Raw genomic sequence first — 23,084 nt, forward strand, 5'->3', positions numbered from 1 at the left:
AATTCTGTTTTTATTTCAATTCGGTTAAGAACTCTTGTTATTATGTGTGTATATATATCTTGCTAAATTAAGGTGTTGGTGAATGATGCCTGGGGTCCTGGGCATATTTCTGAATGTCTGGTATAAAAGAAAAGACCAATAGTCAATTTAGTTCTCGGGCCTGTGGATGTTCCCTGTGGGACTCCTTAAATGCTCGCCCGCCCTTCCCCCTCCTCGAGCCCCAGAGATGAGATGAGGCTCGCGCCAGGAATGTGCTGTGACGTCACGCTCTGAATCCTCACAGTTTTGGGGGAATCGCTTTGTCGGGCTTGCTTCTGCCCGTGTTAAAGTTTCCCTCAACTGTGTGGCGTTTGTTTTATTTACAGCGCTGCGGTGAAGCGGATTTTAGGCACAGGATTTTACGCACTTCTGCATGAATTCTTTGCAAAAACTTCTTAGTCGAGAGGTAAGAGCCATTGCATCTGTCCTTCCCGTTACTCCGCGGCCGATGGGTGAGTGTGTGAGTCGCCGAAATAACTTTGTTTTGCTGTGAAAATGGCTGAAGACGAACTTCACGTTATATTCATCTTTTCGTTTTGTTGGGTTAAAACTTAAAACTTTTCTTCTGGTTTGACCCGTGTCGTTCTTGTATACGCGCCCCGCTTTTGTTCATAACTGAGCCTGTCCCAACTTGAGATGTTTTTTAAGGGGCAGTAATCTGAGAAGAAGGCTGGTGAAATCCTGAGAGACTCTCGTTCAGTCTGTGTAACGCAAACAGAAAATTGCTCGATGTTTATGGGTAAACCAAGAGCATGTCTGTGTACGTCAAATTTCTCTTCAATAACAAACTAAAATAGTACTTATATATCAGACTTTTTTTTTCATTCGTGACATTATTTTCATGACATTTATCAAACCCAAATTAATTCCCATTAACATTGCGTTCATTAAGCATTCCCATTGCGATTGTTTTAATGCGAAAAATAGTGCTACAATATTTAAGTATTGGCATGGCACGTTTTAGTGACTTTTATTATATTCTTATGTCAATAAACAATGTCATTAAATAATACAATAATTCACCATGCATAAACAGGTTTCATTTTCTTTAAGGTTAATTTAAATTTAATGCAAACGCAAGATAAATATACACATTTTGCTATTTTAAAATAACACAGCCAAAAAAAATACCCGATATGTTATTTTGTTTTGGGCTAATGAATATAGGCCTATATATTAAAAAACTGTAATCTATTCATTTTTGTAGTATATCATTTCGCAGAAACCTGTCCAAAGCTCAAATGATCGAATTTATGAACTGATATATAATAACGAACTGTGTTGAGTGACAAATCAACAGGAACCCCCCAAAATACCTTTAACATGCACGTGCTTTTTCCTCCTCTCTGTTCTCGTGCAGTGTGCTATGAAAGTGGGACGCGCGCTCTTGTTTCCATAGAAACGCACAGGACGCCTTGACACTGCTGTGCCGCGCGCCGCTCTGATCATTCATCAAGACTTCACAAAAAACGCAAGATGGTAAGGAGACAACAGACACCACGAAGCCGCAAAATAAGGTGGAATTTAATATATATATCACCGATTTCATCATTTCATTCGCGTTTAATGAACGCTCATATCATAGTCATGTGGACCTGTGTTGTTGCTGTTAGCTGGTAACGGTTAGCAGCTTTCATTGGTGGAATCGATCAGGAATGTTTTTTTATGAGTGACCTTGAGAAACAGGCTTGTTTATGAATTAAATGTTATGTACCTGGAATTACAAATTTCACCTTGCTCTTTGTTTCCCCTTCAGCCATTTTATGACAACGTTTACTACCCGTTCCCGTCAGATCCCCCGGGAACTCATTCCTCAGCAGGGATCCCATCTCTACTGAGCTCTCCACAGAGTCAGCCCTCATCCGGCAGCCAGAGCAGACCTGCCGCATCCACCATGTCCGGACCGCTTTCTTCATCCGCAGCCAGCACCAGCATCCCCCCGCCCTTCAAGTTCAGAGCCCGGCGTGAGAATGTGGATTGGCGTCGGATCAATGCAGTGGATGTGGACCGAGTGGCCTGCGAAATGGATTTCCAGGCATTACAGGAGCACATCACGGCGGTGACGTTCTGCAACGTGGAGGGCGAGCGCTGCCACCGCTGTCAGAGCCCCGTAGACCCGGCCCTGATCAAGCTGTTCCGGTTGGCCCAGCTCACCGTGGAGTACCTGCTGCACTCCCAGGATTGCCTGAGCGTCAGTCTGCAGACGGCCGAGGAGAGACTCCTGACAGAGGCTCGGGAAAGAGAGCAGCTCCTCGTCCAGCTGCAGAAAAAAAGCCAGGATGCCAAGACGTTAAAGGAGGAACTGAAGCAGAGGAAGAAGATCATTGCCTCTCAGCAAGCCATGTTCAGCGCGGGGATCGGTGCCAATTACCACAAGGTCTGTACAGCCCCATGGTGGAGTGTGAATGTGTGTGTATTAGCATTTTCATTGTCGCTGTCGCCTCCCCCCAAGGCCAGACTCTGCTTCCACCCCAGTCTCACTGTTCACCGACCCCAGGGAATTCAACGTGCGCTTTTCTCACTGTTTGATGGCGTGAAGGAGCTGAATCTCAATTTGCATGCTATTGTAAAATAAAATGATTAAAAATCATTCGTTACTTCAAATGAAGCTTAAATAAAATATAAATATTACTTAAAAAAACTGAAATGGGAATTGAAATGGGAATCTAAAAGTACAAATGACTAAGACGGAAATTAAAATAATTGAAATAGTGCTATCAAATCGATTAGTCACATCTAGCATTAAGGTTTATAAATATAAATGTGTGTATATATATAATATATATAATTACAAACTTATTTTAGATGCGATTAATTGTTTTGACAGCACTAAAATGAAAACACTTTTTGTCAAAATAAACAGCAAATAATGGCAAATTTCAAATATTAATAACAAATACTATAGCAGCAGTGAGCTGTCTATCAATCAAAGCAACAATCAATTAAAACAATCAGCATGCTAATTAGAGCAATGCCGCTAAAAATAGCTAAACTAATAATGTGGATATGAGCATTTAGTCTAGGAAAACTAGTCACCCTCAATTAGATTAATCGCGATTAATCGCATCGAAAATAAAAGTGTGTTTACATAATATATGTGGGTGCACTGTGTATAATTATTTTGTATATAAATACACACACATGCATGTATATCTAAGAAAAAAAATTTATTTATATGTAAAATATTTATATTTATATATAATATAAATTATATATAAATCTATATACAGTATATACATGAAAATATTTCTTAAATATATATACAAGCATGTGTGTGTGTGTGTGTATATATATATATATATATATATATAATTATACACAGTGCACCCACATTATGTAAACACAAACTTTTATTTTGGATGCGATTAATCATTTGACAGCCCTAGTTACCCATCTCTAGTTTGTCATAGATTACATTAATTAGTTTGAAAAGTGTAGTTTTCTTTCTTGTGTCATATGTTTTTATTTTATTCCTTTTAATATTTTTGAAAGAAGTCAAACGGTAATATTGTGAAATATTATTATTATTATAAAAACTATTATAATATATTTTAAAAATGTATTTTAAAAAGCTGAATTTTCAGCATTATTACTTTAGTCTTCAGTGTCACATGATGCTTCAGAAATCATTCTAATATGCTGATTTGCTGGTGCTCAAGTAAAAAAATGTATTATTATTGTTAAAAATGTTGAAATAGAAATCATTTTTAACACTATGACCTCAAATATTTTGAATGGTTGTGTAAGTCCTTTTGAAACAGGAAGTCAGGGTGGGACATATTAATGGGCTCATCCATTTTTTTCATAGAATTTGATTTTATTGGGGGAAAAAAGTGAGTCATTACACTTTACAGTGAGTCAACTGTTTTTTTTTTTGTTGTTGTTTTTTTACCACATTAAACATTTTAATGAAAAGTAAATTCGGTTAACTTTAGGAGTATATTAGCTAATAGAGGGCATTAAAGAGAACAGACGTGGACTAAAATGTTGCTTTCGTATACAGTAGATGTATGTATACAGTAGATGTATGTAAATAAGTTTTTATCCTGAACTAAGTGTTGTCAACACTTTTAAGTCCTTAATCAGGACAAGCAGGCCGGGACAGGATTAGCTAATCACCAGACGCTATGTTTTTTGGACACAGCATTCAGGATTTGGAGAATAGGGCAGATGGTGTCAGCCGATGACTTGTACTCTACTTATAAAAGAGCTTTAAATGGAGGAAACAAATCAAAGCGCCCATCCCCCATCAGTCCCTCCCACTCGTCTCTTCATTGAAATAAAACTGCATGCTGCATTAGTTTTCAAAAATTCTCTGATGTACGTTACAGTCTTTGTCTCATGGCTTTATCAGATGTTTGCTCATTTGTAATCATGCAACTGTCCTTTTCCTGATTGTGGCCAGCTGTTGCCAAGGCAACACCTGGTGTTTCATGTGGTTGCTAGGAAAAGCACAGGCGCCCCTGACAGCAGAATCGTCAGCAAAATGAAAGTGCTGCTCATGATTTACTGTTTATTTCAGGATCGTGAAGTGATTTCATCAGAGAACAGTGAAGTGGTTACCAAAATGTAGCTGAAACAAGACCTGTTTTTAGTTAATGTTGGTTTGCATTGTGATGTTAATGGAGGAAATGTAATAAAATTAATGTACAAATGGGAAAAATGTAAAACAAAACAATATTTGTTTGTCAATGACAATTATCATTTAAGTTAAGCATGTTTTTCCCCAAATGTTCAATACTCTAATGTAAAAACAAGTTTTTCTCATTAATATAACTGTATAATTCTCATCCTCTCCAGTAGAGTTGCACAACGAATCATTAAAATATTGCGATCTCGATTCAAACACCCTCGTGATTTTATTTCTAAATTAAACCTTACGATCACTTTTAAATGTATTTTCGCTGCCGCTGACCCAGAGAGAGCATGACATATATAGGTATGAAACAGCTTCACAAACATTATTTATGTATTCGCATCATTATTTCTGTTGTTACATTCAAATTATCACAGACATATGAGGAAAAAAGTTATACACACTTTTATACACTGATGTCTACAGTAGCAAAAAAATCTTTTGAAAGTAACTTGACAAGTAAAATAAAGATTGCATCATGTATCAATGTAATTACATTGTTAGACCAGTAGTTGGCGACAAAGTTTTAGAAATGTATGTTATTGAATCATTCATTCAATAGATTTGTTAAAAAATTCTGATTCTTCCAGTAATGAAAAAAGTGAAGGGTTTATGAGTGAGTCATTGAATCATTCATTCAGTAGATTTGTTCAAAAACACTGAGCATTAAATCATTTATTCAAGCCGATTTTTAAAAAAAAATCATTCAAAGTAATTCAATATTTTTAAATTGACTACAGCAATTAACATTTAGTGAGAACCTTTAGCAAATGACCGGTTATTTTGTTTAGTTGTCTGTTCAGAATCATGGGAGAATCGGGACCTCTATTTAAAAAAAAAAAAGATTCTCAATGTATCCAGATTATTGCAGCACTACTCTACAGAATCTTTTTATGTTTTTAAATGAATCAAAATAAATACAAACCGTTTCGATGAATTCTACCATAATATATAGGTTACTTACAATTATTACAATTAGCCTACATTTTATGTCGCACAACAGTATGCAACTGGAGGATGGTGGGTCATAAAATAATGCAGAAAAAATCTCTAAAACACTTTAAATAGCCTTAATCTTTTTGCAAAATGTATTTTTCCTTTAACTTGGGGGAAATGGGACTGTTTTCGTGAGCTGGTTCTGTAATACAAAAACTGCTGAGGCTGCATATTGACACCAACGAATCCCTGTTTGCCTGGATCCTTGAAACATAATTGCATTTCACAGTTGATTTGGGAAGTTATGTCTATGCAGCAATGCAATTATGTCACACAATGGATGTTTTACGGCGACATTCTTGTTGCAGATTTGCAGCCTGCAAATTCAGAGCATGTGTTTTTGATGGGTATCAGTGGCAGCGTGGTTAAATTTGAATGAGAGTACCAGACGGGTGTTTTGGATGCTAAATGTGGTGTGTGATGTGCAGTGTTGTGGATATTCCTCATGTCCGTGAATTGGAGCGAGAGGTAGAGCGGCGATAAGATGCAACATCAACCCTGCACCACCCGGTGTTTCCATGGCAACATGCCCACATTGTCTCTTGGTATCATTCCTGAGAGGAGTGTGAGTGACAGCTGTGTTGAGCTGCACCGACACCAACTCGTCACCTGAGCAGGGCTTGTGTTCTCTCCGATCGTCAGCAATGATCCTTCGCTTTTTTCCACCTGCTTTGGTTAATTGTCTTTTAAAGTAATAAGATCATCCAAAAATCATCATTTACTCACCATGAAATTTTGACAAACCCTTTAGACTTTCTTTTCTCAATGGAACACAAAAGGAGAAGCAAGCCATTTAAGAAAATGTTTTCAGCATTGGTACTCTTCACAGATGTGATGTCATGTAAATTAATAAAGCCCCTGATTGGTTTTGTTTTTCAGTGCCAACATTGTGAGAAAGCCTTCATGAATGCCTCTTTCCTGCAAAGTCACACGCAGCGCAGACATCCTACGGAGTTTGACATCAGTGAGTGATCATCAATGTTTTTTTGCATACTTTTAAAAAGAGTACTTATTACAGAATTTACTCAGCAAACACAGAACGTTCCCCGAATGTTCCCTTGGGGTTATTTTTTTGGGAACCAAACAAGAACGTTATAGGAACGTTCCATGTAGGTTATTTTTAGGTTCCATTTTTATAACGTAAGGAGAACGTTCCGGAAACATTCCCTTAACCTTAAGGGAAAGTTCTAGGAGTGTTCTGGGAACCAAAAAGTAACGTTCCCAGAACCTAAATTTGTTGGGAATATATTGAAAAATAATAATTAAAAAAAATAAAAACTAAGCTAATATTTTCGGACACTATACTGCATGTTAATTGCTATTCAGTGACAGTTTAAATTTATATTAAATGAAATCAGCTAAAAATATGTATTATTTTATCCCGCTCCCACCCGCTTCCCGCACACATATCCGTATCTTCCCTCTTACACCCGCTCTCAGCAATCCAAAACTTGTCCTGTGCCGCACATCCACGGCATTGCAGACCTCTAATCTGAAGCACATTGCAAGTTCACATTAATGCAGTTCACTTCTTTTTCACAAGGGTGATTCAAGCATCTGATGTTTTCCAGAACTGATAACAGATAATCAAAAAAAAATTCAGACTGTGAAGTTACAAGATGAGATCAACAAACTACAAGAGCAGTTGACCCTGGTCACGTCCCAAATGGAAAAACAGCAGAAAGACTACACTGCTAAACAGGTTAGAAAAGACAAAAAAAGACACCATGTTTTTAATAGTATGTTGTATATGTTGTTATTTAAAATAAGTATTTCATTCTCTATGTTTTTCCAGGAGAAAGAGCTTATTCAAAGGCAGGAGGAGTTTAAGCGACAACTGGAAATATGGAGGGAGGATGAGAAAATGCGGATGAACAGCAAAATCGATGAAATCAAGGAAGCTTGTCAACGGGACATGGATTCAATGCATCAAAAGAACAGAAATCTAGAAACCGTAAGTTTTTATTTCGGACAAAGCTTTTATTGGTCACCATATAGGCGCGCTTCTGTGTATCGCCTGTCTGTTTGACACACACACACATGATTCGTCCGCACAGAAAGCCGTTGTTGTCAGCGGTTGAACGGACAAAAACACAAAATTATGCCAAAATGCCCATTTTGTTGAGTATCCTCACAAGTATAGACCATTTCACAAGATGTAAACAACACTGGTCTAGAAGCACTTCCTGTTTCAGTTTTTTAACACTACATAAAAGCTGGGATAAAATACAACCAACAGAACATTTAAAACTGAATCAAAAAGTTAAACAAACATCTTTAAGATTTTTTCTTTACATGTAAAATAAAGAAAACAGTTACAAACTGAAACAGGAAGTGTTTCTGGACCAGTGTTGTTTACATCTTGTGAAATGGTCTATAGTTTTAAATTAGTTAAATGAAGTTTTAAATGAGTGTAAAGAGTTCTAAGAAAATGAGACACGTGTCAGATCTGCGGCAGATCTTAAAGTGACAGGCGCCTAATTAAAAAATAAAGGATAATTAAAGAACAAAAGAAAAAGAGAAAATCACTCACTGCTCTTGACTAAATAACTTTTATTGCTTTAATAAGGAATCTATATTTAATTTATAATTTACTTTATTCAATTTCTGCAATTTCTGTTAGTTTCTCTGAAAACTAACTTTTTGTACATTTCTACAGGGTAAGTAAAAATCTGATGTGGTTTGGCTTGACCAATAGAAAAAAAGATATATTAAAGGGCATAGGTAAATGTGACATTTATTATAATGGGTTTATGTGAAGATTTAAGTTAAATTAAAAGTTTTTATATTTTCTGAAAGCCTAATAAATGTTAAAATTTATAGCTTTCAGTTATACTGTAATGCTGAATGGCTGTAACGGCTAGAATTGAGAAAAATGCATATTTCATAGAGGTGTAGCAGTTGTTCTTTCATAAAAAAAGAACTGTCTTCTGAAAAGCTTCTGTCTTTCTGTTGTTTCTACATTCATTTAGAGATTAAATGTGAAATGATTACAATATAAAAACATTTGAAAAACTTTAATGTCAGGTGCGATTAATCTCGATTAGTTACAGAAAAATATGTGATTAATTAGTTAAATGTTTTTCAATCGATTGACAGCACTAATTATAATATAACATAATGTAATAAACTTTGCTGGATTTTACTTAACAATGTTATAAATGATCAAATAAATTGATCAAATAAGGTAAAAAGCTATTGATATTATGTGACGTGATTGTGCTGAAATGACATTCAGTATGTTTACTTTCCTCCCCTTAGGAATTGATAAGATTACAGCAGAAAAATATGCAGGAAAGCCTGCAGCCAGGACTGACACAGCCCAGTACATCAGCCAGCAATGAACACTGGCAGGAAGTTGTTAAACTTCAACAAAAACTCCACAAACAAGTAAGGAGATGCAACATTCAGATGATTTGAAATTGATATAGGTGTAGTTATACTTATAAAATGTATATTTTTCTTTACTCAGGAGGTGAAGTGGACAGGGAAAATGCAAAAAATAAAGGAGGACCATGACAGTGAAAAAAGTCTGGTAGGTATCACAGGTAGCTTTTTAAATATGGGAATAGCTCACATGTCCGTATAAATGCGTAATGTCTCTCTCTGGTTCATCAGCTTCAGGAGGACCTGTTCAAACTGCGCTCTGCTGTGTCAGAAGGCAGGGAGGAATCGCGGAGACAGGTGCAGGAACTGAGCCACAGGCTGCAGGAACAGCAGCAGATTATTGCCTCCCAAAACAAGCAGGTCAGTACTGTAACTCCGCACAGGAAAAGGCTCGATTGTTCAGGATATCCTGTATTAGCCCACAGAGTAATCTTTAGGTTCGAGCGATGTGGGAACATATCCGGACACTTATGCTGATTATGTTGTCAGCTTGTCATTATGCATGTTGTCTTTTCAGTGAAACATATCAATTTAAAGTGACAGGGCTCAGATAACGCGTTGCTGGTTTTTTTTTTTTTTCGTAATAGCAAATAATAAGACTGGGTATTGAGACAAATTTCACAATTCGATTCGATTTCGATTCACAAGCTTGCAATGCGATTCGATTTCGATTACGATTCGATTCGATTCAATATCGATTATTTTGGATATCAGTTACAATAAATGGCAATTTTTCTCAAGGAAATCAAATCTCTTAAATGCTGTAAACTATGGTATATAATATATATATAGTCTAGTTGTAACCTACTAGGCTTCATTAACCTAATATGAAGGTAATAATTAACTGTTTTGTAGCTATACAAACACTTAAATTACACTTTTATTTATTTTTATAATAAGAAGATTATATGAAATATAAACATTTAAATGGTGGCTGTCATAAAAACTTGCCAGATTTATTCAAATATGCATTAAATATTGAAGAACACTAACGAGTGTGGACTAACGAGTTTATGTGGGTTTTCTGAGGTAAATATGACGATACATGACATTGAAGCGGTTTAATTGACGTCTTTCCACGGTTGAAACGCAGATTGAGCGAATCAATGTGACATGATACGGATTTCGATAAGTTGTACTCGATCTTTTAACACACTTTCAGATGCTCATTCATGTTTATTTCGCGCTGTGACTGGTATTATTAAGCCGGAAGAGAGATCAGCTGCTTCTCTGGAGCTGCGCCAAAGCGATCTCACGCCACAGCGCCAAAACGGCAAAACGCTATTTATGTTTTTGAATTTCTAAAGAAAATGGACGTAATTTGAAAATTGAGACTTTGTTTAATTTCAATAGTAACAAAGCAGGACAAAGATTAGTGCGATTTGTTGGATGTGCGCAGCCGCGATACGTCTCATTCATTCAAATGAAACAGGATGACTAATCGATTCTTGAGATTTAAGAATCGATATCGGTTTGTAAAAATGAGAATAGATTAATATCGAGAAATCGATATTTATTACCCAGCCCTAGCAAATAACATGCGTTTCTTTTTTACAGATGAAACAGATCTCGTCAAAGCCGCCAACGATAACAGTGCAACGTGAAGGTATGTAAATATTATATTTTACGTAAAAACGTAAAATCACTTTTTAATATATCAGTGCTAAATTACCTTCTTAATTTGAATCGAAATATATTTTTGTTTCAGTGGTTGCTGCCCCGGCTCCAGAGACTAAAGCTAAAGTAGTGGTCAGTGGTAAGTTCCTGCATGACATATTGCTAGACAATTTCCAGATAAGCATAATCTCAACTGCAACTTTGTTGTCAGGCTTTTGGGCTTGCTGGGTAGCCCAGGTCACTGTGGCATCACATCATGCTGTATTTTAAACATAAAATGGGCTACATGTAACAATTTGAGACACACTCATTCTAATTTTGGATACTTGTTGGGATGGACAGTATGCAAATTGGGTTGCAGCATCCCCATGGTGGACACCAGCATATGGATGGCTTCAAAGCTAATGTACATGTATTAACAAACAGCCACAAAATGTGATTTAATGGGGTCAGTATGGGTAATATCATAAATGTTTTAGGCTAGCGGTTTAGATTTTAATTTGCCTCGGTCCTTCCGTAACCCCTGCACTCTTCTCTGACCTCTTTGCGCTGTCCTATTAGAGCAGTCCAGCTCAGTCCATAAACTGGATCCTATAGTGGAGCTGTCTGAGGAGGAGAAAGGTAAAGCGGTAGTGATTGAGTGGCATGCTCGCATCCTGTCTGCATGATCTGTTGCTTAGGTCTGCGTGTTCAGTCTGAGCTTGTGTCGCCAGCAAACTAAAGATCTGTCTCCTCAGTAAACACAGATGTTACAGCATGCATGTAATTATTGGACAGCTCAGAGCAAGAGAAAGGGAATGTCAATGTGCAGTTACAGGAAATGTTTGCCGTTCTCTGTTATTTCCGGGTTTAAAAATATAAAAGAGACATTGTACAAGTGCAGTGGCATTTCCAATTATTATTTTTTCTTTGGTTGTGCATTTTACTATTTTTATTTTTTCCTATTTATGCAAGGTCAAAATAAATAATTATATATATATATATATATATATATAAATAAATAAAATCCATGTTTGCAGCTAATATTAATATCTGAAGTGACCTTTTTTAAATAATTGTACATTTATATACAATACTGTTAAAACTTTGTGGTTAGTATGATTGTTTTGAAAGAAATTAATACTTTTATTCAGCAAGGATGCATTAATTGATCAAAAGTGGCAGTAAATCCATTTTAAAATTATATATTTTAAATTGTAATAATAATTCAAAATATTCCTATTTTTCCTGTGTTTTTGTCAAATAATTGCAGCCTTGGAGAGATTTCTTTCAAAAAAGTAAAACATCCACAATCTTTTGAACGGTAATGTTTATATATTCAAAAAAAAAGTATTTAGTCTCTATGCAACTGCATTATAGAGCATTGCTATACCAAGTTAAAAGTGTATTTTACAATGAGTGGCAGCATCTGTCACAACAACTGTAGAAATTATTTGACATGTGACCATAATCATTGATCTTATATTTTCAGATTCCTCTAGCATCTCTGAAAGTCACGAGGAGAGCCGGTCGTGGCAGCAGGAAGTGCAGGAGCTGTTGAAGAACCCGGGTTTGAGGAGAGACATGCGTCTGGCGGCTCAGCAGAACCTTGATGATAGACTGCAGAACTTAGGCATCAAAGTAGTGAGTGTCAAACTGCATGAAAAAATGTTTAATTATGACAGTTGAGAAGCCATGGCACTGTATAACCTCAATGTCTCTGGTGTCTTCAGGGAGGCAGTGGTCTCTCTAAAGGGGTGTATAAGAGCACCATGGTCCAGATTATCACTGATCGTCAGAAGAGACAGGAAGAGGACCCAGCGTATCGGAGGGCGCAGAAAGAGATCAACCATAAACTAGAGCAAAGAGTGAAGGAGAGAAACACGGAGCAGCCAGCCAAGCCCAAACAACATGAAGAAGGTCAGGATTTGCCCTTGCAGTTTCAAGGCTGAGAACAAGGCATTAAAGGAGTAGTTCACTTTTAAAAAAACCTTCTGCTGATAATTTCCTCACCCCCATGTCATCCAAGATGTCCATGTCATTCTTTCTTCAGTCGAAAAGAAATTAAGGTTTTTGATGAAAACATTCCAGGATTTTTCTCCATATGGACTTCATTGGGAACCAAACGGTTCAAGGTCCAAAAGACAGTTTCAGTGCAAACTGTAAACTGTTCAAAGGGCTTTAAACGATTCCAGGCGATGAATAAGGGTCTTATCAAGCGAAACGATCACTCGTTTAAAAAAAAACAAAACAAAGTTTAAGTTTTATAAGCTCAAATGGTCGCCTTTCTCTGTTCTGTGATGCGCGTTCGTGACTCTCCTGTTCGAACTCGTTCATCAAATTGAACAAATCTTTTTTCGAGTCCGAGTTCGAGTCTATCATCAACAAATTGATTCGGAAAAAGATATGTTCATTTTAATGAACGAGTTCGAACAGGAGAGTCACGAATGTGCATCACAGAACATTTGAGCTTATAAAACTTAATTGTTTCTTTAAATGAGCGATCGTTTCGCTTGATAAGACCCTTATTCATCGTCTGGTGTCGTTTAAAGCCCTTTAAACAGTTTGCAGTTTGCACTGAAACTGTATTTTGGACCTTGAACCGTTTGGTTCCCAGTAAAGTGCATTATATGGAGAAAAATCCTGGAATGTTTTCATCAAAAACCTTAATTTCTTTTCGACTGAAGAAAGAAAGATATGGATATCTTGGATGACATGGGGGTGAGTAAATTATCAGCAAAAGTTTTTTTTAAAGTTAACTACTACTTTAAAGCCGCGTGTCCACCAAAGCCGAGAGTTGAAGAATTTTCAACTTTGGTTAAAACGCAGCACTCAACACTGACACTTTTTACCTAGCCGTCCAATCACAGTGGAGGAGGGGCGGGACAAATACCACTGACCAACTGTCACATCCTGCTGCTTGTACAATGGCAAAAAAAAGGAAACAACAATCTAAATAACAGGACAAAATAATTTAAAACAAGAGCCAGAGCAAATACTTTACATTGTACTTTTATAATTTTCATACAGAAACAATACAAAAACAAACTATTTGTGAAATGTGACGCTAGTAACACTTCCGCGGTTATACCATATCATAGCAAACAAAGCGTATCAACTGAAAAAAAAACTGCGTTTTCAGTGCCTGGTGTTTTCAGCTGGCTAAAAACGCTTCGGTGAACACACTGCCAAAAGGTCCAGGGATATCTTGAGAAACACTGGATATTTGAAATCAACCCAAACCCAAATAAACACACCCCTCCCTTCATTGCTCTGCCCCCAAAATGCAAGAGTGGATGTCTCTTGATCATAGCTGAAGCAAAGCAAAATAATGCTTTGTGAAAAATAACTTCAAAGATGATGAATGAACGACAAGGAAGAACAAACGTGGGTTTTAAAGCTTTGCGTTTTAGTTGATGTTTTGTTCCTCGCTTGGATCACTTGTTTCAGTTAGGATGCAGCTTTTTTCTTGTTCTTCTGCAGGAATGCAGTCCAGACCCAGATCCAGCAGTTTTCCATCAACAGTAACTCGTGTGGTGTCAGGTCCTGCTCCCAAACAGCTTCACACTCCACAACCAGTCCCACGCAGCAGAACCAGCACCCTGCCCAAGACCTCCACACCACTGCAGCATCACAGGTACGGCCGTCAGGGTTTTATCTTCAGGTAAATTACTTCAAATTTAAAATAAAATCACACAAAATAAATAATACAAATCCTTGTCTCGTAATTCACATTATTGTAAGGTTTGTATTGTTTGTTTTGAAAAAACTCTCTCAAGTGTTTTCTGCTAACATATCCAAAGCTGGTGGGACAAAAAAAAAGTTTTTTTTTAATCAATCATGCCCCAATGTTTAAAATCAACAGTGTCATTGTAGTATTATTAATATACTAATATAGTATTTATTAATATTTAAATTTTTTAAATTTATATATATATATATATTTAATACATTTATTTTTAGTAAAAGTAATAGTCATTATGTTGTTTTTGTCGTTTTTATAATTGTTTTTTTTTAATATATATATGTCTATTTAGTTTTTACAAATTTGAAATTTCAAAAATTGCCTTGACATAAATGTAAGGTTTTTAATTCTTTATTTTAGTTCATGCGTATTTATTTAACAGAAATGTATAATATTTTTTAGTTGTATTAGTAGTTTGAATCAGACATGCATCACATTACAGAATTGAAATGCTGAAATGCAATTTCCTGTTGACTTTAATTTATTTAGCTGTTCATGATATCACTTTGGCTTAAATGATCACTGATTTTATTTTACCGCTCTTTAGCAGTATTTTTATACTTAGATGCAGTGGCTTTTTCTGTGTTGTCTGAACATAAATATTATGTCTCGCTTGCAGAACCCCTCCATTCAGCTCTGATGACGATTCGTCCGAGGAAGAGGAGACGTCTGAGGACGAAGCCCCTCAAACACAGAAGAAATCTGTCCCGGTCAACAGCACCACAGTCAAAGCCCAGACTGCTAAAACGCATCAGCGCTCGAGCCCTCACACTCCTGCTGTGCGCTCCGCTGCTCCCGTGATCAGTGCGAACAGGACAGATGTGACCGCTCTGAGCGAGAGCGACAGCGAGTGGACCGACGGCAGCGAGATCAAGGAGATCAACCTGTCACAGCTGCACAAACACACCGACCAGAATGGAAATGTGGAGAAGATTACTCACAGTAAGACTCGCTTCTAATGTCAGTTGTTGTATTGCAAACAAAAATTGGAAAAATGATTATGTCTGTATTGTGTGTGTTTTCTGTAGGTAATGTCAAAGCTATTGGCAAAAGCCTTGAAAAACAGCTGGCGACACGAGGCCCACAGAAACCAGCAGGGGGCGTTAATACATTCCTGGAAAAGCCAACAGCTGTCCAAAATATAAAGCAAGATGTAAAGAAAGTCCTAAAGGTGAGATCTGCCCCTTTAAACAGATACAGGTGTTTATATTATGTTGCATTAAAATGGCACTGAAATCTACAACAATGAAGAACAGGTTATTTATCTAAATATTTTGATATTATATTGACATAAAAATATATTAAATAGGCTATTATTAAGTATTTTTGCACTTCAGTCAAATAATATAGCTCATCACATAACTGTAGCAAATATTGTAGATATACAATTCAAAAGTTTAGGTTCAGTAAGAAATTAATACTTTTATTCAGCAAGGACGCATTCAAATTATCAAAAGTGACAGAAAAGACATTTATAATGTTATGAAAGATATTTATTTTAAATAAATGCTGTTTTTATCTCTATACCAAATTTGTAAAGTGTTGATTTTCTGCTCTTGCTTTCAGTACACAGATGAAGAGGATGACGATGATGACTGGGATATCTCCTCTATAGAGGATGTGCCCGCTGTACCCAAACCCAGCCAATGTCCCGTGCCCGTCATCAGGAAGAGCCTGGACAAGAGTCTTGACACCAGCACTAGTGTGTGGGGCTCATCGACGGGCAAAGGGCACAAGCCAGGTACACACAATTCCTTTTTTAACCAAACATATTTTCAAGAGATTGCTAATAAGAAATCAGGGTTATAAATGATTTACATCATTTAAAAAATACACACAAAAAAAACGTTCTGCATTTTTACAATTAAAAAAAAAAAAACATTAAAAAAAAAAAAAACGTATGATGTACAAGGCATTAAAAAAAATAGTTGGTTCCGGTTTCCCACCGACCCTGTCAATTTATGTGCGACCCAAATTTATTTTATGAGATTGGGGAAGAAATAATACAAATTAAATAAATACACAAATAAAAAAAATTTGAGGCGAACTATAATTTATGTTTTTGTACAGGACCATATTTGTATAGCCTGTTGTCCTCCAGCAATGCTAACAAAAGAGGCAACCACGGGCGTTCACACGTCATTGTTGTAACGTAGATGCGCGCGTGCGAACCGGTAACACTTTACAATAAGGCAACCGCGTTTGCCTGTGCGCACACATTTAAAATCAGCGTGTGTGTGTGTGTGTAACATTCTAGGACACACAAGGTGGTAGAGTACATGTACAGGTAGGCTATGTTATGAAAAAATAGAGTAGCCTATCCACTACTGTGAAGTAAAATATATAAGAATAATTTCCTTCCTATCCCTTGCTGCCACTGGAGAAAAAATAAATAAAAATCACTACCGACCCATGACCTCAACTGACAAACAACCGGAAGCAAACTTCTTTTTTTTAATGCCGGCTGGGTAAAAATGTCGATTCATCAATGCATTGCAATTTTTTGCTTCTCAATTCAATATCGATTCATCAAATCCTATGAATCGATTCAGCCATCCAGGCCAGTGGCGGCGCTGTGGGCTACACTCTAGTGAGAGCGTTCAGCGTTGTACAAGTCGCGCTTTAGCCCTTAGCAAAACAGCGCGATGACGGACAGCAGCTGCACTCCGTTCAAGCCTGATTCAAGCCTGCACCGCCAACATTAAAAGCCGACGTTTGGGCTCATTTTGGATTCCACTGTAAGCCGGGAACTATGGAAGTCGCAATTGGGTGTTATAAAGTCAGAAATGCGTGATATAAAGTCAGAAATGCATGATATAAAGTCAGAATTGCGTGATATAAAGTCAGAAATGCATGATATAAAGTCTATGAGATATAAACTTCTGAGAGGGAAAAAGGTTAGTATTTTTTCCCCCTTAGAATTGGCCTGATAACTCGCAATTGCTGTTAAGTGTGATCAGCTATTAAGTGTTATTGTTTACAAAATTATAATTAGAATATAATATTGCACTTTTTTGAGTATGCACATTTTGTGCTTCTGTTTACATTTCTTTTATAACTTGAATGTATAGGAAGAAAGAAATATACTTTCTACTACTTAGTTACATGCACTTTAGAGGTGTTGTTAAAGCACTGTACAGTGCTTGTCACAGTTGTGTTTGAATTCAACACATACAATGTTGTACATTTTGGTGCGGCAGTGGCTCAGTGGTTCATGTAGGTTGTCTACAAACCGAAAGGTTGGTGGTTCAATCCCCGGTTCCACCTGACCAAGTGTCGAGGTGTCCATGAGCAAGACACCTAACCCCGGCTGCTCCCGACGAGCTGGATGGCGCCTTGTATGGCTGCCGTCGCCGTCGGTGTATGAATGTGTGTGTGAATGGGTGAATGTGAGGCAAATTGTAAAGCGCTTTGGTGGCCATTGGGTCTATGAAAGCGCTATATAAATGCAGTCCATTTACCATTTACCATTTTATTCTGCTGAATAAACCATGACAGGAAACAAACATGCTGGGGTCAATTTGTTCTTTAACATTGGTAAAACTGCACACATTACTTAAAAATATACTCAGGCACTTAATTACTTGTGTATTTACTTATTATTGAATCGATATCGAAGCTAATAAGTCAATTTCGAATCGAATTGAATCGAAGCCTCAAGAATTGAAATCGAATCGAATTGTGAAGTACCTAACAATACCCAGCCCTACTAAGGTGTTTTCTTAATGGGGACCAAAAATGTCCCCACAAGGACAAGGATTTCAGATATTGCCATCTTTGTGTGGACATTCAGTCGCTGTTAGCCAATTGATTTAATCACCAACTTAAATGGACCATTTTTAATATGTATCATGTTTAAAACATGTTACCTATTGTTTATTTTACCATAAACAAAAGCTAAATGAGCTATAATATTAAAGTAGTAGTTTTACTTTTGAAGAATTATGTTAGTCACCATTCGATTTATTTACTTTGCAACTTCATTGAACCTTTTTAAAATATTTTCTGTTGTGTGTACAGTACTTACAAAAAAAAAATAGAAATAGAATAACGAATAAACCTCACAACATTAATTTCTGCAGTCAGTAAAGCTGGCCAGAATAAAACATGTAAATGAGTTAAAAAAAAGCTCCAGGAATTTCTCCTTTACACACACAAAAGCACTGCACTGAACTGTAATGGCCAACGTAGCTCTTATGACGAGAAAAAACAGGTACGCTTGACCATTCTGTCCTCTTTAGGGTCGCATCTTGTGACATCACGTCCTGTTTTTGGTTCGTTTAGATTTGTGTTGCGTTCATATTTCAGTCAAACCTCACTAGAGTTTGTTTGGAAGAGGACAGAGGACTCTCTGTCCGCTTGTTTTGTGCACACCAAGGTTTCGGATAGCAGCGTTCACACTCATTCAAATGAACCGCACTAACAGAGCAATCGCACCAGAGTCGGTTTGAATCGAACCAAAGTGTGAGTGCACCCGTAGTATATTTTTGTGGTGTTAAAAGACATTCGAAGCAGTGTTTCGGGAGTCGTGACCCCTCTCTTACTGTATAAGCAGAGACTCCTCGGACGGTTTTCGGAGGGCGATTCTGATTTCTTTCTTTGTGTTTTGCAGGCCTCACAGACGCAGGAACCAGCAGCACTCTCAAGAGCAGCTTAGTGACTGTCAGTGACTGGGATGATTCAGATGAGATATAAGAAAATGCAACAGAGCAATACCAAAACATTCACCAGCTAATAAACCTCACAACTGTAACAGCCAGTATCTGTTGTAGCTCAGGCTTAGTGTTTATTCAGGGACAGCAGTGCACAAACAGCCTTTCATTCCTTGAGTTGTAGATTCACAGTGTTAAATATTACTTTATATGAAATATAAAGGTACAAGTACGGTTAAGGAACATATTGCACTTTAAAATAATTGCCTCATACTTTTTGATTGTTTATATCCTAGATGATTTATTAAATTCACTTTTTATAACACTTCCAAGTTTCTTCTTTCCTTTGCACTCCTGTTATATTTCAATTTCTAGTGTTGGAAAAGTGTCAACAAATGTTGCTAGATTATTTTTTTAAACAGCTGAGTCTATAGGAGGCCTTATGGGTCGGACGGTTCTTGATGACTGGCTTCCTTGTGTTCCTCTCCTCTCTCTGCTTCCTCTTCTCTCAGTGTATGATTGGTGTGAAGGAGGGATGAACACAGCTGAGGGTCTGGACGAGACGGGCAGCATGTACGTACGTCTGGTATGTGCTGTCATCTTGGTTGGAGGTCTTGTGAGTTGTTTATTGAATCTGAGGAAGAAAAAAGGTACCAATTTAACCACATATTCATTTCACCCTCCTATTTAACTTGTTTCCACGTACAGTAGATGTATACAGTGTGACGGGTCAGACCTTTTGGGGAATGACTCTTTCCCAGAGAAATAGCACATGACTGCACTTCCACATATAACCAGACACGACCCTCCCCAACCAATGAAGAGAGCGGCACCGAGCTCAAACCTGAGAAATAAATGTTTCATATTTAAAATTTAAAGGACCATATTACGTGAAATAAGCCCTTAAAAGTGTTTTACACAGTCACTTAATTTAACAGTCACTTATTTCACTGGCTGCTTTGTCAATGCAATTAACTGTCGTAGAATCTTACAGCCAATCACACTGCACCAGGGTTTTGTCAGATCAGTGTGTGTTGGAGCTTGTATGTTGAATCAGTTTCGTACTGTAATCTGGTGATTGTCCACGTTGGTCAATGTCTGTCAGCGCAGTGTTTTCTTTTGCATCTATTCATTTTGATAAATTGAATTTTTGGACTGAGGAGGTTTTTCGGGTTTTTTTTTTTTTCATGATCCAAGGACCAATTCTGTCTCAGAAGACCAAAGATATTTGATTCCTCATTATATGACCCCTTTAAGCCCATCATGACACGTATTTTACGTCAATTACTACAATATATACTTTCTAAAAATAAAAACGTTCAAAGTTAGACATACAGTAATATGACAAACGCAACCGTCATAATTACGTACTTTGTTTGTAAGAAATATGGATCCACAAATTCAGAACGCACTTTATCTCCCCACCAGGAGTAGACTATCATACCACTGAACCCTGCAAAACAGACAACAGTTAGTGATACTCAGTTTATGTTTTATGCAAAAATGATTATGAAGGAATATTCATACCAGATGCCATGTACGTCAATGCTGCGGCGAATGTGACTCTGGCGTTGGCGAGTTCAGAGCCTCCGATTTTGGTACATTTCATCCCAATGAGGGCAAGCACAGCTCCCCAGAACCCAAAGATCACAGAGACCACAGACAGAGCCCTGCACACATGGAGGAAAACTAACAACCACACCAAGAGCGGAGTTTAATATTAACCAAACGCATGAATAGCCTCTCCTCTCCTGATGTCATGAAATGCATTTATTTGATAAAAAAAAAAATACCATAATATTATGAAATATACTATTTAAAAAAAACTTTTTATAATAATATATTTTAAAATGTATGGGGGTTTTTTTTTAAATGTAAATTATTCATGTGATGGTGATGGTAAAGCTGAATTTTCAGCATCATTACTCCAGTCTTCAGTGTCACATGATCCTTCATTTGCTGCTCAAGAAATGTGTATTACTATCAATTGCTGCTTAATGTTTTTGCTGAAAAGTAAGATACATTTTTTATAAATAAAAATAAAAGTACGGTTGTATTTAACACTTTTTCCACTTTTTTATTATAATGGAAAAAAGTGTCCAAATCAACCTGCATTCACCCGATACACTACCGGTCAAAAGTTTTAGATTGGTAAGATTTTTTTATGTTTTTAAAAGAAGTCTTTTCTGCTCACCAAGGCTGCAATTATTTGATTAAAAAAAACAGTAATATTGTGAAATATTATTACAATTTAAAACAGTGGGTTTTTATGTGAATATATAGCGAAGTTTAATTTATTCCTGTGATCTAAGCTGAATTTACAGCATCATTACTCCAGTCTTCGGTGTTGAAAACAGTTTTTTACATTTTTATTTCTGGATTCTTTAATGAATAAAAAAGTTCAAAAGAACAGAATTGATCTGAAATGGAAAGCTTTTGTAACATTAATCACTACCGTTCAAAAGTTTGGGGTCAGTAAGAATTTATTTTTTTTATTTTTGGGGGAAAGAAATTAGAAAATACTTTTATTCATCAAAGATGAGTTAAATTGATTAAAAGTTATTTTTTTAAGTTTATTTGAAATAAATGCTGTTCTTTTGAACTTTCTATTCATCATAGAATTTTTTTTTAGGGGGGGGGGGGGGTACATTGTTGGTACAACTGTTTTCAACATTGAAAATAATAATTTATGTTTTTTGAGCATAAAATCAGCATATTAGAATGATTTCTGAAGGATCATGTGACCCTGAAAACTGATGTGTAATCAGCAACAGTAATGATGTTGAAAATTCAGCTTTCAAATTACATTTTAAAATATATTAAAATAGAAAACAGTCATTTTAAATTGTCATAATATTTCACAATATTACTGTTTGTCAATATTTTTCGCAGTTTGTAGTGTGATTCCATAACATTACGATAAGATTTAATTTGTTAACACAAACTAACAGTAAACAACATATCAACAACATTCGTTAATAGTGTTAATCTCAACGTTTACGAATACTTTTTAAGATCAAAAGTTGTATTTGTTAACATTAGTTAATGCACTGTGAACTAACATGAAAATGAACATTTTTCTAAGCACCATTAACAAAGGTTAATTATTAAGTAAATTTACATAGCTCATTGTTAGTCCATGTTAGTTAATCCGTTAACTAATGTTAACAAGTGAGATCTTTTATAAAGTGTAAGCAGTGATTCCTCACCAGGCAGGTCCATCATGGAAGGGTAGTATTTACAGTCAGATACGCCTGTGCCGTCCGAGACGCAGTCCATCCAGAGGTTGGAATAGTAGCTCCCGGTGGTCAGAACTACAGAGCTGACCTCAGAGAAGATCCAGTACTCAGTGGCCAGAGTGGAGCAGATCAACATCCAGCCACACAGACAGGACACAAAGCAGCCGATCTCCACATACATTACCACTGTTCGCCGCCTCATGCTGCCGGCTTCAAGCGACGGATGAGTGAAAGAAAAGTTGAAAGATCGATGGAAAGCAAGTTCCCTGAACTGCTGAGAAGTTTCAAGTCATCATGGAATAAAATTACATGGTGGTGTGTGTCCTTAAAGGACAGCTTCCTCCCATCTTGGTCTCTGAACCCATTGCCTCCACAATGCTTTTTCGGCATATGACAGCTTAAAACTGGTAAAACTACATGGTTTTACCTCATAAGCAATTTCTCAGTTCTATCAAATCTCTGAATCTGACAACCAGGGACATCACTTGTCATTTCCCATGACATCGTTTTGTGATAAAGGAAACGGTGATAGTATATAAATGTCAAAGATTTAAGGTTTTGTTCCACAGTCATTAGAGTTTACTAGTGGAGGACTGTCGTGAAAGAACATCGGCTGGGTATTCGATATCATATTGGTTGAGTGTTCTTCTTAAATCAGACATTTAAGTTACACTATTGCTGTAGAGCTCCACATTCAGGGAAAGTCATACTGTTGATGTATAAACAACATACAGCAATGTTAGAAATATTGCAGAAAAGGAAACAAAGCAAGTGAAACTGCTGCAAATTTTAGT

General features: G+C 36.7%; 2 protein-coding genes across 4 annotated transcripts; one reads left to right on the plus strand and one right to left on the minus strand.

Moving 5' to 3' along the window:
- The first annotated feature begins 252 nt into the window (after positions 1–252).
- On the plus strand, positions 253–20,211 carry dzip1 (DAZ interacting zinc finger protein 1). 3 transcript variants are annotated; one of them, XM_089133781.1, is made up of 20 exons: positions 253–445; positions 1,400–1,518; positions 1,796–2,416; positions 6,551–6,635; positions 7,243–7,373; positions 7,467–7,625; positions 8,933–9,061; positions 9,144–9,206; positions 9,290–9,418; positions 10,616–10,664; positions 10,767–10,814; positions 11,237–11,296; positions 12,147–12,298; positions 12,388–12,574; positions 14,138–14,291; positions 15,019–15,341; positions 15,428–15,570; positions 15,966–16,140; positions 19,012–19,061; positions 19,564–20,211. In XM_089133781.1, the coding sequence occupies exons 2-20, from the start codon at positions 1,516–1,518 to the stop codon at positions 19,588–19,590; spliced, it is 2,688 nt and encodes an 895-aa protein (XP_088989907.1). In that variant the 5' UTR covers positions 253–445; positions 1,400–1,515; the 3' UTR covers positions 19,591–20,211. The 3 variants fall into 3 exon arrangements, with proteins under 3 accessions (XP_088989907.1, XP_039545380.2, XP_039545382.2); XM_039689446.2 differs by lacking the exon at positions 19,564–20,211 and having other exon boundaries at positions 254–445; positions 19,012–19,158; XM_039689448.2 differs by lacking the exons at positions 11,237–11,296; positions 19,564–20,211 and having other exon boundaries at positions 254–445; positions 19,012–19,158.
- Positions 19,166–22,999, minus strand: LOC120491540 (claudin-10). Its single transcript, XM_039689451.2, has 5 exons — positions 22,261–22,999; positions 20,579–20,740; positions 20,423–20,504; positions 19,788–19,895; positions 19,166–19,685 (listed from the first exon to the last, which is right to left on the minus strand). Exons 1-5 carry the CDS (start codon positions 22,490–22,492, stop codon positions 19,466–19,468), a joined length of 804 nt encoding a protein of 267 aa, XP_039545385.2. The 5' UTR covers positions 22,493–22,999; the 3' UTR covers positions 19,166–19,465.
- Positions 23,000–23,084: the final 85 nt, after the last annotated feature.

The sequence above is a fragment of the Pimephales promelas genome, chromosome 8 (assembly GCF_988280905.1).
Source record: "Pimephales promelas chromosome 8, fPimPro1.hap1.1, whole genome shotgun sequence".
NCBI classification, from domain to species: domain Eukaryota; kingdom Metazoa; phylum Chordata; class Actinopteri; order Cypriniformes; family Leuciscidae; genus Pimephales; species Pimephales promelas.

Coding starts and splice junctions, on each gene's coding strand:
- dzip1 (XM_039689446.2), top strand. Junction 9,062..9,143: donor AACAAAAACTCCACAAACAA/GTAAGGAGATGC, acceptor TTCTTTACTCAG/GAGGTGAAGTGGACAGGGAA. Junction 10,665..10,766: donor GATAACAGTGCAACGTGAAG/GTATGTAAATAT, acceptor TTTTTGTTTCAG/TGGTTGCTGCCCCGGCTCCA.
- LOC120491540 (XM_039689451.2), bottom strand. CDS start 22,492: ATGAGGCGGCGAACAGTGGTAATGTATGTGGAGATCGGCTGCTTTGTG. Junction 20,505..20,578: donor ATTGACGTACATGGCATCTG/GTATGAATATTC, acceptor TCTGTTTTGCAG/GGTTCAGTGGTATGATAGTC. Junction 19,686..19,787: donor AAAGAGTCATTCCCCAAAAG/GTCTGACCCGTC, acceptor TTTCTTCCTCAG/ATTCAATAAACAACTCACAA.